Source organism: Nicotiana sylvestris, chromosome 8 (assembly GCF_000393655.2).
Source record: "Nicotiana sylvestris chromosome 8, ASM39365v2, whole genome shotgun sequence".
NCBI classification, from domain to species: Eukaryota; Viridiplantae; Streptophyta; class Magnoliopsida; order Solanales; family Solanaceae; genus Nicotiana; species Nicotiana sylvestris.
This window is the reverse complement of record NC_091064.1, coordinates 4,567,489-4,582,458: the sequence shown is the minus strand read 5'-3', so window position 1 is coordinate 4,582,458 and position 14,970 is coordinate 4,567,489. Positions and strand designations below refer to the sequence as shown.

At 36.3% G+C, this 14,970-nt stretch overlaps 3 protein-coding genes across 3 annotated transcripts; all 3 read right to left on the bottom strand.

Moving 5' to 3' along the window:
• Positions 1-1,341: 1,341 nt before the first annotated feature.
• LOC104233124 (E3 ubiquitin-protein ligase RMA3-like) lies at positions 1,342-4,665 on the bottom strand. The gene is made up of 2 exons (XM_009786449.2): positions 4,514-4,665; positions 1,342-2,321 (listed from the first exon to the last, which is right to left on the bottom strand). Exon 2 carries the CDS (start codon positions 2,314-2,316, stop codon positions 1,561-1,563), a length of 756 nt encoding a protein of 251 aa, XP_009784751.1. The 5' UTR covers positions 2,317-2,321; positions 4,514-4,665; the 3' UTR covers positions 1,342-1,560.
• A 2,208-nt stretch (positions 4,666-6,873) lies between these two features.
• On the bottom strand, positions 6,874-9,223 carry LOC104233123 (uncharacterized). The gene is made up of 2 exons (XM_009786448.2): positions 8,869-9,223; positions 6,874-7,383 (listed from the first exon to the last, which is right to left on the bottom strand). The coding sequence occupies exons 1-2, from the start codon at positions 9,104-9,106 to the stop codon at positions 7,070-7,072; spliced, it is 552 nt and encodes a 183-aa protein (XP_009784750.1). The 5' UTR covers positions 9,107-9,223; the 3' UTR covers positions 6,874-7,069.
• A 940-nt stretch (positions 9,224-10,163) lies between these two features.
• Positions 10,164-14,789, bottom strand: LOC104233122 (3-deoxy-manno-octulosonate cytidylyltransferase, mitochondrial). Its single transcript, XM_009786447.2, has 8 exons — positions 14,392-14,789; positions 13,247-13,292; positions 12,991-13,077; positions 12,772-12,896; positions 11,311-11,450; positions 11,171-11,222; positions 10,965-11,075; positions 10,164-10,692 (listed from the first exon to the last, which is right to left on the bottom strand). Exons 1-8 carry the CDS (start codon positions 14,629-14,631, stop codon positions 10,600-10,602), a joined length of 894 nt encoding a protein of 297 aa, XP_009784749.1. The 5' UTR covers positions 14,632-14,789; the 3' UTR covers positions 10,164-10,599.
• Between the last annotated feature and the right edge of the window lie 181 nt (positions 14,790-14,970).

Genomic DNA, 14,970 nt, shown 5'->3' with positions numbered 1-14,970 from the left:
TGTTGGTCCATAGAAACAGCCTAGTGACTAATACTCATTGTTTCGCCATGACTTTCTAGTTCATTTTCTAGTATTTTTGGGTCATGCAACACAGAATTTGTAATTATATATATTTTTTCATGTGTATTAGTATATGTTGATTTTGTAAAATATATATATTGACGGACTCTGATTAGCCTCAAATTTCGTAGGTCCGCAGAAATTGGCCTAGTGACTAATACTCATTACTTTGCCATGATTTTCGAATTTATTTTATGGCGTTTCAAGGTCATGCAATACGAATTTATGATTATATTCGTTTTTTTGTGTGTATTAGCACATGCTGATTTTGTAGAATTTTTTGACGAACTCCGATTGATTTGAAATTTCGTTAATCTATAAAAAAAAGGCCTAGTGACCAATACATATCGCTTCTCCATGACTTTTAGATTCATTTTTTTGTATGCAACATATGATTATATCCACTTTTTTATGTGTAGTACATGCTTATATAGTAAAAAAATTGATGGATTATGATTGGCCTGAAATTTCCTATGTCCACAGGAAATGGCCTAGTGACCAATATCAATCGCTTCGCCATGACTTTTGGACTCATTTATGGCGTTTCGTGGTTACGCAACATGAATTTGTGATTATATCCACTGTTTCTATGGGTTAATATATGTTGATTTTGTAGTTATTTTTTTTTATGGACTCCGATTGGACTGAAATTTCGTAAGTCCATAGGGAACGGTCTAATGACCAATACTCATAGCTTCATCATGACTTTCGGATTCTTTTTTTGGCGTTTTAAGGTCATACAATACGAATTTATGATTATATCCACCTTTCCGTGTGTATTAGTACATGCTAATTATTTTTTTGACGGACTCCGATTGTCCTGAAATTTTATAGGCGTATAGGAATCGGCCTAGTGACCAATGCTCATTGTTTTGTCATGACTTTTAGATTCATTTTATAGTGTTTCGGGGTCATGCAACACGAATTTTTTATTATATCCACTTTTTCATGTGTATAAGTACATGCTGATTTTGTTAAAAAAATAATAATAATAATAACAAAAATAATAACGGACACCAATTGGCCTAAATTTCATAGGTAATAGGAAACAGCCTAGTGACCAATATTCATTGTTTCGCCATGACTTTCAAGTTTATTTTATGAGTAAATAGTGAGGACTGCAGAATCTTGAACAACATAAAACTAGTCATTTATGATGAATCTTCGTAGTAATAAATACGTTGTTGTATCAGGTATACATACGTATCCAACACATTTTTTGCTAATTTTCTCATATAATTCAAAGAATTCGCGCAGATATATATCTTCATATCACACTCAAGTTCGAACGATGATTAGCATATATAAACTGTGTGGATAAGGCCCTAGAAAGGATAAAATAAACCTTTGCAAATTGCAAGGTATAGAGCCTTTTCTGTTTAATCACTATAAGTCTGTTCTTTTTTCTTTTCTTTTTTACTATCAACTACATGCCCGACTGCTGGTAAGCACAGTCACATTTGTACATCTATACAGTGATGAAGAAATATGATACTATAATCAGAATAGGAGAAGGCACAAGATGAAGCAACAGAAGAGAAAGGTGGATACTCTGTTAAGAGACTTGTCCACCTGCATTTCTTGCCTTCTCATTCTAGAGCTACCACCTCCCGGGATGGGATACGACCCCGGATAAGGATATGAAAACGAACTTGCATCCGAGCCCCCCAACATCCTCGTGAGGAACATTTCTCCGAACATCACAACCATTGGGCTGAATAAACTAGTCATCGCAGTGCCTCCAACGCTAGATGGAGCTATAGCCGAAAAGCCACCAAAAGCGTGGGGATAATACAAAGAAGTGTGATGAAGTTGTTGATGAACGTGAGAAGTTGGCGATGATGTATTGACTTGTGTGGTTGTCCAAATGGCTGGGGGACGGCGAGGTATGGCCACATCAACTTGAGACTCAGTGGATCGGTGTTCTGCTGATGATGTTCCGCGGCCATAGAGAGGTACCAGTGAGGAGTTTGAGATGTGAGCTTTGCAGACCGGACATTTAGGTGTCTCTTCTGATCCGGGGTTTGAGTTCTCAACTTGGAGCCACTTGTAAATGCAAGGCCAGCAGTAGAGGTGACCGCAGAGGGTGACTACAGGATCATGAGCTGAATCGAGACAAATGTTGCAATCGAAACATCCCATTATATTTCCAGAGTTTGCCGTTGGAACCGGAACTGAGTTCCTCGCTTTAAGGGAAACGTCTTCATCAGATCCAAAACTGATTATAGGTTCACCAAAAGATTGTTCTAGATCCATAGAATCTGTTAAAAAGATAAAAAATCACAAACATATCAATCACTTGACGATATTCCTTTGAAAATCATCTAAGAAATCCACATGAAAATAAAGAGCTGGTTTTTACACATCTGAACTTTGAGAATACATGACGACAGGAGCTACGACTATGGTCTATGCTACTGTCACGTACAATGGATACTCACACAACCATATCGGATACATGCCCCATAATTTAGTCTATGTAACATATGGCTATACTTCAATAACTAGGAAAGGCACCATATAAAAGAAAACATATATCTTTACCAGCATAGCTACATTTCTTTTTGCCTGTCCACTTCGAACCAGATTAGTACAAAATTAAGTTAGTATCTACTACTATTTATAATCACAAAATGCTGGCATTTGCTCCCCAAGAAAGAAATTCAAATCAGATGAGCACTACATTAGTCATTAGACTATGCTCCACTTGGATTCATTACTTTTTCTTTAAATTCCTTTGAAATGTGTTTGAATGTATGTGCATTTCTCGCTCGCACTCATACTTAAATAATAACCCCCACCTGTACTCCTGAGTCTCAATTCTGTTTTTCGTTTAACTATTTCCAACAATGCCCAAGGACATACAATTTATTTGTGGAGATTTACTATTATGCTACAAGAATGAAACTGAAATGTTTCATTTTTTGAAGTACCGCAATCTGACAGTAGGCTTAAATCCAGTAAGTTGCACACACAGAGGCAATCCAAATAATCTAAATATGTATGCTCGCACACCAAGAAACTAGAATAGCAGCAACGCAGAATTTTAAGAAATTTTTTCTGAATGTATGCTAAAACAGAAGCACGAAAAAGTAAGTGCGAATGACAACGAGAGAGCCACGATTAAGATCTTCATGAATGAAAAGGAGCATATGGTAACAAATATAGAATAATGAGACTTAAAGTTATTTCAAATGCACCAGACATTTTCCCATTAAAGGGGATGTTAAGAATCGAACTTCAAAAACTTCAGAAGTTTGTAAACTATTATGCAACATTTGATTTGGATTCATTATCGTATTTTTGTTCTTTTAAGGTTAAATTTTTTTCTTTAAAGGATCAGAGGATGGGGATTTTGGGGTGGTGGAGGTAGTGTAACTGATTGAAAAGGAAGTCCAAAAAGAGGTGGAAAATGTGAAGAAAAGCCAAGTTAACTAAAATTTCAACATCAGAAATGTTAATTTCAACAAGTGATAGGTCAACAAAGATTTATCCCGAAATGGAAGGAAAGCTGCAATTCCACATTTTCTATTCCTTGGAGGGGAAAAACTTATGTCGGAAACATTGTATCGCGGCAATGAAAAGAAAGACAACCTATTTTATAAAGCATTAAAATTATTGGCAATTGCTCTAGTCAATTAAGCATGCGTTAACCTTGGCCATTGAAATAAAGCCTACAAATGATCTCAAGCTTGACACGACTTACATCAGCAACAAATCTCAAGCTTGACACGACTTACATCAGCAACAACAACAACATATCCAGCGTAATCCCAAACATTCCTTTATATCCCTTTAGCTTTATTCAGATCCATTCCGTTCCAATGCTAAATAATTTGTATTAACTTCCTTGTTAATACTGTAATCAATTGATGACACCATATCCCCTGGACACTAAAACAAAAACGCCTATAAACGATCTCAAGCATGAAAATACACATCAAACAAGATCAATCACCACGCAAATCTTGAAGCCAAGAGTTCAACTATAAATCCTCTATATTCATTTTGCTTTATTGGATCCATTTCTTATCAATATTAAACAATTTATCCTCTAAGCCAAATTAGACATTCTTATACAACAAAAGAAATTTTCTAATTGCCACATTTATCCTACACACTATATACAAGTTTCTCACCAACTTTATTTGCATTATACTCTATTATTATCTATGAAGTCAGGGGCCGAGCTAGAAGCCTGAATACAGGATCAAACGAACCCAGTAACTTTTGCTCAAATACATTATTTGTGTTAAAAAATTCATTAAATACGAACAAATATTAAACGTAAAACCTAGTTATTAGCACGTGAAGTTGTCGTTCTAAAATCTAAAACTCATAAGGTTAAAATTATAGCTTCGCCTCAGTATGAAGCAAAAGATTAACAGAAAACAAAATTAAGTAAACCACGAGACAGACAGAACATTAACAGAATACAATGCGAATAATGTACCGGCGCGTGGGATAACGGAAGAGTATGAACGGCGACTGAATCGCGTGGACGAGGAGATTATCAACGGCGAATCCCAAAAAAAAAGTGTCGCCGGAAGTGATTTTGGAGGAGAAATGAAGTTATGAAGGAAGATAAGGAGAGCAAATGTAGCAACGAATGGGGTGTAAATTATTTGGGGTTAGTATTTATTATTTAAAAACAGTAAAATGTTTTTCTCGACCGCAAATGGGAGAGAAATATGGGTTGACACGTGAAGAGGGAGGCGCGTGTGGGCGGTTTTTTCTCTTGGAGTTACACGTGGCCTTATGCTACACGCGCTTGGATCTTGTCCTTTTTATGGAGAATACACTTTTTTCAAAAAAAAAAAATTAGAGAAGTAATAATTGACGTGTAAATATCATTTGACTATTATATACAAAATTATCCAAAAATATAATTTTTATTATGTGGCGAGAATGTGCCACCGAAACTCAAAGGTAAGTTCTATAGAGCGGTGGTTAGACCGGTCATGTTGTATGGGGCTGAGTCAAGAAATCACATATCCAGAAAATGAAAGTTGCAGAAATGAGGATGTTGAGATGGATGTGTGGGCACACTAGGCTGGATAAAATTAGGAATGAAGATATTCGGGAGAGGGTGGGCGTGGCTCCGGTGGACAACAAGATGCGGGAAGCGCGACTTAGATGGTTCGGACACGTGCAGAGAAGAAGCCTAGATGCCCCCGGTTAGGAGGTGTGAGCGGTTGGCTTTGGCAGGTACGAGAAGAGGTAGAGGGCGGCCTAAGAAGTATTGTGTCGAGGTGATCAGACAGGACATGACGCGACTCCAGATTTTCGAGGACATGGTCAGACTTTTGTATAATATTTGTGGTACTGCTTTTCCATCTATTTGATGTCTCTCACGTTGCTGATATTATTTTTTCGGGTTTTGTTGTCACATATCTATTGTCTCAGAGCCGAGGGTCTCCCGAAAACAGCCTCTCCACCCCCTCCGGGGTTGGGGTAAGGTCTGCGTATGCTTTACCCTCCCCATAACCCACTGAATGGGATTTTACTGGGTTGTTGTTGTTGTATTATTATAAAATACAAAAAAAATTATATTTTTTCTCTTCCATCTTTCTTCCTTGCTTGCTTCCCTCTTCTTCTTGCCCTTCCTGAGCTGAGGGTCTATTGGAAACAGCTTTTATACCTGCATTAGGTAGGGGTAAGGTCTGCGTACAGACTACCCTCCCCAGACCCCACATATTGGGATCAAACTGGGTTTGTTGTTGTTTATAAAATACAAAAAAAATTAAAATTTCAGAAGGTATATTTTACTAATTAAAAATTAGAAAAAGCTAATTTTTTCCATCTACATAGATTTTCAATCATTTTCGAATTGGAGAATGAAAAACTTACACTTTAATACTTATTCTTCAAATCTTAAACTTTATACAAGATGAAGAACTTTTGTCCAAAGGAATAGAAATATATTTAGAGATCTTTCAAAGAAATAAAATCTTTAATTATAGAAATATTTATTCACGTAATTTGTCCTAAGTAGTGTATAAAAAATTTAAAATATTTGATCAAAATCTATAATCAGAATTAATTATCCATCTGTTTTACTCACTTTACATGACATTATTACAATTAGGTGAATGAACATCTTTTTCGTTGACCACAGCTTTTCCATTTTCTAACAATGTTTTAATTGTAAGAAGTTGTATGTAATTTCTAGTTATGTAAAAAAATTTAGAAAAAAGAAGCCTAACTGTAGTTGCTTTTCGATCCGGCGGCCAAACAGTAGGTCGCTTTTCGATAAGTTTGAAAATTAGATGTAATGTTAAATAAAATGGTGAAAATAGCATAAGTGGAATTTGGTGCTCTAGTCTGTTGTTTGTATTTATGCACTATGCATAAAAACCAATATACTTTCGACACAAAATTTAAATATATTTGATGATTACTAAAAATTTAACATATATTAAATTTAAATTCATAATTTCAAAAGTAGAATAAGTTAAGCTAGAAACCTTCAAGGTTGAACCCATCAAATTTAAATCCTAAATTTTCACTTTGCATAAAACTCAACAATGATTAGATACAACAACAATAATAACAAACCCAGTGGAATCCCACGAGTATGGGGAGGGTAGTATGTATGCGACCTTACCCCTACCCTGGGAAGGTAGAGAAGTTGTTTCCGCTAGACCTTCAGCTCAAGAAAGATGAAGAGAAACAATAGAAATATCAACAACAACGGCCATTGATAGATACAACAGATCCCAAAAATTACATGTAGAAGTTTTTAGTTAGAAGCATACCTGATGCCGTGTTCTGCAATAATAACAAACACAAGGATCCTTCTAAGGGAAAGTGTAGCACAGAATACCAGTGAATTTCAGTTACTAATGTAATGCAAAAGTGAGAGGAGAGGAAACATAGCTCCTCAATCTATACAGAAGAATTTCAGGTTTATTAAGCATATTACTCTACCTGTGTTGAAGGCAAAGAGAGAATATATAAAGAAGAGAAACAGCTAAATTCCCATAATTTATATTTGCATTGCATCATTTTACAAGAACTTCTCTATGCTGGTGGTCAATGTCGTTTTCGGAACTGCGCCAATGACTGCATCTTTCTTCTCTCCGCCCTTGAAAATCATGACAGTTGGAATACTTCGGATTCCATATTCGCTTGCTGTTGAGGGGCTTTCATCTGTATTCAGCTGGAAGAACTTGAACTTGCCAGCGTATTCCTGTGATAGTTCACCAATGACGGGGTGAATCATTCGGCATGGACCACACCAGGGAGCCCAAAATTCGACCAAGACAGGTAAATCGGACTCAATTACAAGTGATTTCCATGTTTTGTCGGTAACAGCAGGCACTGCATTTTCCATGAACCATGTCAGACAAGAAAAAAAACTGATAAATGATGGGAGTGAGGCAGAAGCAATGCTTATCAGAGCAACTAAAACTGAGAAACAATATGAAATTTACTACCGGAGATAGCCGATGCATTGAATATCTTAACATCCTATTAAGTTAGGCCAAAGAGAAAATTTACAACATCTGATCTCATTCATTCAACTAAGGATTATTCTATATACTAGTGCAATGCCTATAGTCACACAAAAGCATAAGCAATGCTTCCCACTTTACTGAAGAACGAAGCCAGCGCAAAGTCCACTGCACAGATTTCCGACATCTGAACACAAGGTCAAAGTAACTTGCATAACATATTGCATAGATGCTTTTACTCAATAGGCAAAGTACTCATAGGAGTCTGAAAGTTGATACAGAAGCTTGAGACAGTACAAGCTTCTATGTTGTTCCAAAGCATATGTCATCATGAATCGCCAAGCTAATGAGTATAAATGAATTCTAAGAAGGTTAGTAAGTAGCAAATTTCCAGGCAAAATATTACATATAGCCCCTTAGATGTCTTTGACATTCAACTTGGCAGAGGTGGATCTAGAGTGGTGACATCGGGTTCATCTGAACCCAGTTATTGTGGAGCATAAATTTATGTGTAAAAACCTACAAAAAGTGCAACAAATAGTAGATTCCATAATGTTGAAAATACAATAGGTTCAACGCTAAGAATCTAAGTTGCAGCTGTGAGGTTGGTTCTGGAAGACGGGGAAAAAGAGCTTGGACAGGGACTGTATAGGTGGGGAGGGGGAGAAGTGAAGACGACAAAGTTGCTAGTCACGAGAATCATGACACAAGTAAATAGCAAAACCAAGTAACCAACCTCCAGAAAATGCACAAGTAAACCAGAAGAAAAGCCAAATTTATTCAGATACATATTACCAAATAAATTTATCTTTAGAAAAGAAATGCAAGGAATTCCAATGATATCTGATTAGCAGTACAGCAGAAGCTCTCAGTCTAGTTAGAACGTGATGCGTACATCACTTAAATATTGAACAGATGTGTTGGAACAAAAATATTGCTAGCTTGTCTCAACTTCTGTTCCTCAAACGACAGATTTACCCTTCAATAATGCAGTTTTAAATGGCCTGGAACTAGTTTACACAGAGATTCAAAATTTTACTATAATAGTATTATGTTTTAACCTTGAATATTTCTTAATACATTACTCAAGTTCTTAGTAAGTAGAGTTGCTTGAACAGCCAGTGAATGGGCCAGGTGTGTGCAAAATGACCCGAATAACATTACACTGAAAATTTAAGCAATAACAATATATACAAATTTTATTGAATAGATTCCGGCATCAATTTTATTGAGCCGCCCCTGAATATCACAGAAGAAACAAGATACGTTGTTCTAGGCCAAAAGAATCACAATTAAAAACAATCATCCATCATTAAGTAGTGAATTTGACGGGAAAGAAGAGTAGAAACACCTTGAACAGCTGTTTCCTGCGCCTCACAGACGACTCGTCCACCACGGCGAACGGATTTTGACTGTGAGCTGAGGGAGACCGGCGACCGGACCGGTTGGAACTTAAGTCCTCTGAACTGAGAAAAATTAACGGAGGAGCGACGGCCGGAGGACGAAGAAGAATTCGCTATAGGAGCCAAACGCGCCGATGAGAAAGCGGAGGCGCGTGGAACTGCGATGGTTTCCAACACACCAGCCATTGAAATAGTAGAGAGAGAAACGGCGATGTGTAAGAGAGAGAGTACTGATTTTAATTAAATTTTTTTACAGAGAAAATGTTAGTGAGAGTGAGGTCTGTGGTTCAGTGGAGTTTGTATTGTTTTTGTGAGATTTCATATATGATACGAATATCCGTTCGTTAGGATCAGGACTCCACGTGATTCGCACGTGACTTTTTTATATATACTTCCAAAAATTATATTTTCGTGGGCAGAATATTTTTCGAGAAATTATCTTTCTGTTCTTGCTTGTCATATTACCAAAATTATTATAGGCATAAATCTTTAACAGACATGTGATCTTATTCGGTTACTAATTATTCACACTTCTCTCAATTGATTTCAAATAATGCATATCTGAAAATGCATTGCGCTATCAAATGAATTATTCTCTGATCATAAACTTTTATGTCTTTTAAGTATTTTAAATTATAAAATATTATGACTTATAATAATACTTTTTTATGTAGTTTTAAAATATATAAATTTTATTTAAAAAAAAAGTTTAAAGATTCTATATTCAAATATATAGTCAAAATTAAAAAATTTGAATCTCGAAAAGCAAAAATTATTGAGTACATAAATTGAGCCAAATGGTTTTCAGTTCGTTCAAAGGTACTAAGGACGAGCCATTACAAACGGTCTAATGCTTTTTGGAGATTTATTTGAGAGTTAGCAGAAAAGTAAGGGCAGCACAATGCACTAAGCTCCCGTTATGCGAGATCCGAGAAAGGGATAGACCACAAAAGTCTATTATACGCAATCTTACCTTACATTTCTTCAGGAGGCTGTTTATACTGCTTGAACCCGTGACCTCCTGGTCACATGGCAACTTTACCAGTTATATAAGACTCCTCTTCATCATACAAACTAGTATATTTTCTCAGAATGCACACAAAAGTCACACATCCACTGCATTCTACTTCTTTCACCCCCACAGATCATGATATCTGAAGCATTATCAGCACACTCATCTACCAAAAAGTTGTCTGTCTTGTATTACTTTTATTTGCATAATATTGTGCACACAACGCAAAAATAAGCTCAAACGTATTCAAGTATTTCCAATAACAAAACAAAGCAGAAAATGTTGTTCAAACTCATGGAAGATACAACAATAAACAATCCCGGCAAATATTATCTCAAAATAGCTTCCAGTAACAGCCCTCAACCTTAACTATGGGCATACATAGAGAGGGTTGTCTGTCGACGAAATCTAACTTCCACCAATTAAAGAATAAGAATACACAACCTTAGCACAGCAATGAATACCTACGTGAAACATACACATCACAGAACACTAAATATGAACTATTTGCAGGATTGATACAGTAAGTTCCTATTTCTTTTTCTTTACAAAAATAACTCTGGAAGACAAATGACGTGTTAATTCAAAGTGCAAATGGAAACCAAAGAACTCCACCTTTATAGCTCTAGGAGTCGCATAAGCTATCAAAAAAATAACTATCTTTGCTCTAAGCCAAGTTTCTTTCACGCATGAACCGCTCTATCTTCTCTACATCTTCCGGGGTGTCAACACCGTGGGTCTCATGGTCAACTTTAATAACCTGCAGCAAAAAAAAAGAGCCATGCAGTTATATAACCACTTTCTTACAGAAAAAACACAAGAGGAAAAGCAAACAGGCAGAATGTAAAGAATAAATTAATAGATAAAAAGGCTGCAAAATTTTCCGCATATTTGAAATGCTTATCAACCTTTCTACCAATGTTTCTTCTTTTGTTTTGTTTGGTTAACTATAGTTTCATCTAGAAATACATTTCCCCGTCATTTAAACAGATACTCAACATAGGGATGTGCAAATTGAAGAGAGAATGTTACCTTCATTTTGTATCCATTCTCAAGGACCTTTAGCTGTTCAAGATCTTCTTCTAGTTGCAATGGTGTTGGCGTCAGCTCTGGATATATTTTCAGGAACTTTGTATCATAGCTCTAGAATGAAATAAAAGACACTGTATCATTTTGATCATATAAAGTTACCCAGAAAAACTAGTTGATAGGTGAACTAAAATTGTACTACTAGATACCTGGATCCCGAGGTGCAGCAAGTAAGGAAACTGAGGATTAACCTTGCCTGACCTGAATGTATGGAAAAGCTGATTAGGTTCTATAACGGAAGATATAACCAGCCATTGCAACAGGCTTTTTAAGCGAAAAGGGGACTAACTTGTTATAAGGGATAAGCCCTCGTGAAAAATATATTGCATAACCACGATTGTCAACCACACATTTTACACGATTTGGATCAAATGCATCCTCAGGTTTCAAGGACGTCACAGCAGTGCTAAAGACTGCATCCGGTGCAGCCTGCACGAATCATAGAGTAATGCTATTAGTCATTTTAAGGCAAAAAGTACAAAGTTGTGGACAGAGGAGATTCAGTTAGAATTCTCATACAAAGTAAACTTCACTTCTCAAATACAGTATGATATGATATCCAATTTCATGGGTAATTAGCTCCCTAATATTCATAGCTACCTGTAAAAGATGATACCCTATAATATCTAGATAATCTGCTAATTAAAAATATATCTATGGGAAACAGCCACAAACCAGCAAAGAGGCAACTTTTGGTGACTATGACTCTATGAGTTTATGCTCGTTATTGTCTAAGTTCTTTAGCCAATTTGGATTTACATCTCGGGGTTAAACGTCCATGCTGCTCCCTACTTCCCAGTTCCTTTTACAGATCTACATCCTAATTGAACAGTCCCAAGAGAATTGTCATTTCTACATAAATGGTAAAGAATGCCAACCCACAGAAATTATACTAACTAGAAAGTATCTATACTTTGGACTATATTGTCCTAAATTTGATGTCGTACTCAGAAATTACAATTTTCCTCAGTCAATCTCAAAAAATCTACACATACCTCATTAAAATTTGGTCTTAGTGGCCCGTTTAACACTTCCCTTCCTAAATCTCCATATTCACACTAACTCACATAATATATGATGGACAGAATAGCTGATAAGAGCCCAAAAATATGTAGCTTCACGTTCCAAGTCAACATATCCCCGATAGTATATTCACCTAAGAACTACTTGGGTGTGACAGAATGGTATATCTATTTTGGTTGAATATGGAGATTGAGGAAAATAGAGTATGAATGAGCTCTTTTTCCTTCATAAAGAGGAATGGCCATTTTACATAGTTAAATATCTTTCAAATAATAGCTGGTATATGAGAAAGGGAATACGGATCTTCCCTACCCCAAAAACTAAGTGAAATTTTACTGGAGTGAATACAAAGACCGAACAAGTTGTAGCACTAAAATTTGTAGTAAGAGACAAAGAGAGAGGAAAATGAATACTGACTCGTGTTTCCAGTTATTAGCAAGGAGACAGAATAAAGGGACCTTTTAACAGCCCAAGGAGTGTTGTACTCCGAAAGAAAAGGTGATCTCAAGTTCGGTGCATCAAACTATGAAGCAATAGGTCAAAGGTATTGAACACTTGACTGACACTGAATATAAATTAAACAATCAGCGAGCGAGGAGAGTTGGCTAGTGTATTTACATTTTACAGGAGAAAAACAAGCGACTATCTGAAGTCTCCAAGAAACTAATTCCAGAGTATAACAACAATTCTTATCATCACTAAGGAAAAAACAAGAAAGGAAAATTACCTGCAGGGCTTTGACGATACCATCAATTATTTCAGGTTCAATAAGAGGTTCATCTCCTTGTATATTAACAACAATGTCATACTTCTTACCAAGTTTTTCCAGAGCTTGGGTACAACGCTCAGTTCCTACAATTTAACAACTAAGCATCATCTATTCAAAAACTGAAATTTCCATAAGTTGCAAAACAAGTATGTAGAAAATAAATGGTATTGTGTTTACCATTTCTACATGATTCAGCAGTCATTATCACTTCAGCACCGAAACTCCGACAGCACTCAGCTATCTTTTCATCATCTGTTGCCACAACTGTCAAACAACAAACCAAATAAGCACATGCAATAACCCTCTTTCAAAACTGCACCCACCGCAATCTTCTTTTTTTTCCTTTTTAGGGGAGCAGGGGGCGTGGTGGATGTGGGAGGGAAAAGTAGGCTTGGTTATAGAGGCAGTCAAGCCAGGTCAAATGGATACATACCAACTTGATCCAATGTCTCAGCAAGCTTTGCCCTTTCCCATGTTCTCTGCCAATAAGATTTTGCATATGGTGGAAGGTTTCAGTTTCTTTTAGAAAAAAATGGCGATAATTACACTGCTGAATCAAAGCTTCACCCAAGGGTACATGGAAAAAAGAGAGAAATCGCTTGAATATGGCATATAAGTTCCTAAATTTTGCAACTTCCTGAAAAGTTTGAAGCAGATTTTTGGGATCTTAATATTGCCAGAAGGGAAAGCACCTTGCAAGAGCAATAAATGGATCTAGAAACTTCATACCTGACAATATCAGATCCCTTACTTTTAATTATTCAAAGCAAACTTATAAATACTCAGTACCGACATCATTTCAGGTATTCATGTGAAAACTGATGTTTCGGTTGTAACATTGATTTGTAACTATGTTTCCTTTGGCATTAGTAGTTTGCTCAGGATTCTTTTCTCAATTTGACAAATCACTGCTTCAGTTTTATCCTTTGATACATTGATAGTGGATAAATGGCAATTAATACCCTATTGCTAACCATCTGGATATCCATACAATGAAGGGAAGAAGCTCATGTCTGGAGCTATGCCACTGTAGAATCAGAAAGTACTCAAATTCTCGAATCTCTACCAGCAACCAGGACAGGCACAAGAACTAAAAATATTACCAAAAGCTCTTATCAAAAGGATTTGACCTCTCCTGGACCTAAAGCCTTAAAATAAGAACAAGGTAAAGGTCGGGCACTACTTCCTTGTTGAAGTATCTCATTCCACGTAATTGGAACAAATCCCTCATTTTGCATATGTGCCTCATTTTACTCTCCATTTCACCACTCCAATCAAAGGTGGAACTAAGTAGAGTAAAGGGGGTTCAACTGAATCCCCTTTGTCGGAAATTTACACTGTACAAATCGGGTAAAAATAAATATTTTTTTTATTACATGTAAGAAAAATTTGAGTGCACAGGTAAAGGGGGTTCAAAAGTTTCTTTAGATCATAGTTTATGCATTCGGACTTAGTATAAATATGAAAAAAATAAATAAATAACTCGAGATGAAGTTAATTATGAATGTGATCACACGATTTACATTCTAATTGAGCTCCGAAGCAAGGAAAGAAAAGCATGGGGAGCAATAGAAGTACCTGGATCATGGGCTTGCCGAGAATTTGAACGAGGGGTTTTCCTTGAAATCGAGTAGAAGCAAAACGGGCGGGTATAATTCCTATGACCCGGCTCCGAAACTTGCTGGATCGGGCGAGGTAAGCGCGAGCGCCGAGAGCTACGGCTACTGCAGCTCCCACAGCTAAACCGTGAAGGATCCATGATTTTGTAGAACTTGACGATGACGATGACGATGACGATGACGAGCTGCAGATCGACATCGGCAATGCGCTTTTACGGTTTTCAGTTTTCCCAGCGCCAAAGTTGAGAGTAGTTTGAGAAATTGGGAATTTGTCGGTGTTTATTTCAATGTGGAAAGTTGAAGACTGACTTTTGCAAAAGTTTGCTATTGCAACTTTACAACTCAATGAAGGAAAAAGAAAATAATAATTTTATTATAATATTATATAGTAATATAATAATATACTAATACGATATTAATATAATAATATTGACTCACATATGTGTCTGTCGATAAAAAGTTTATTATATACTCTCTGAGTTCAATATATGTGGCATTGTTTGATTTGACATGGAGTTTAAGAAAGAAAAAAAAATTT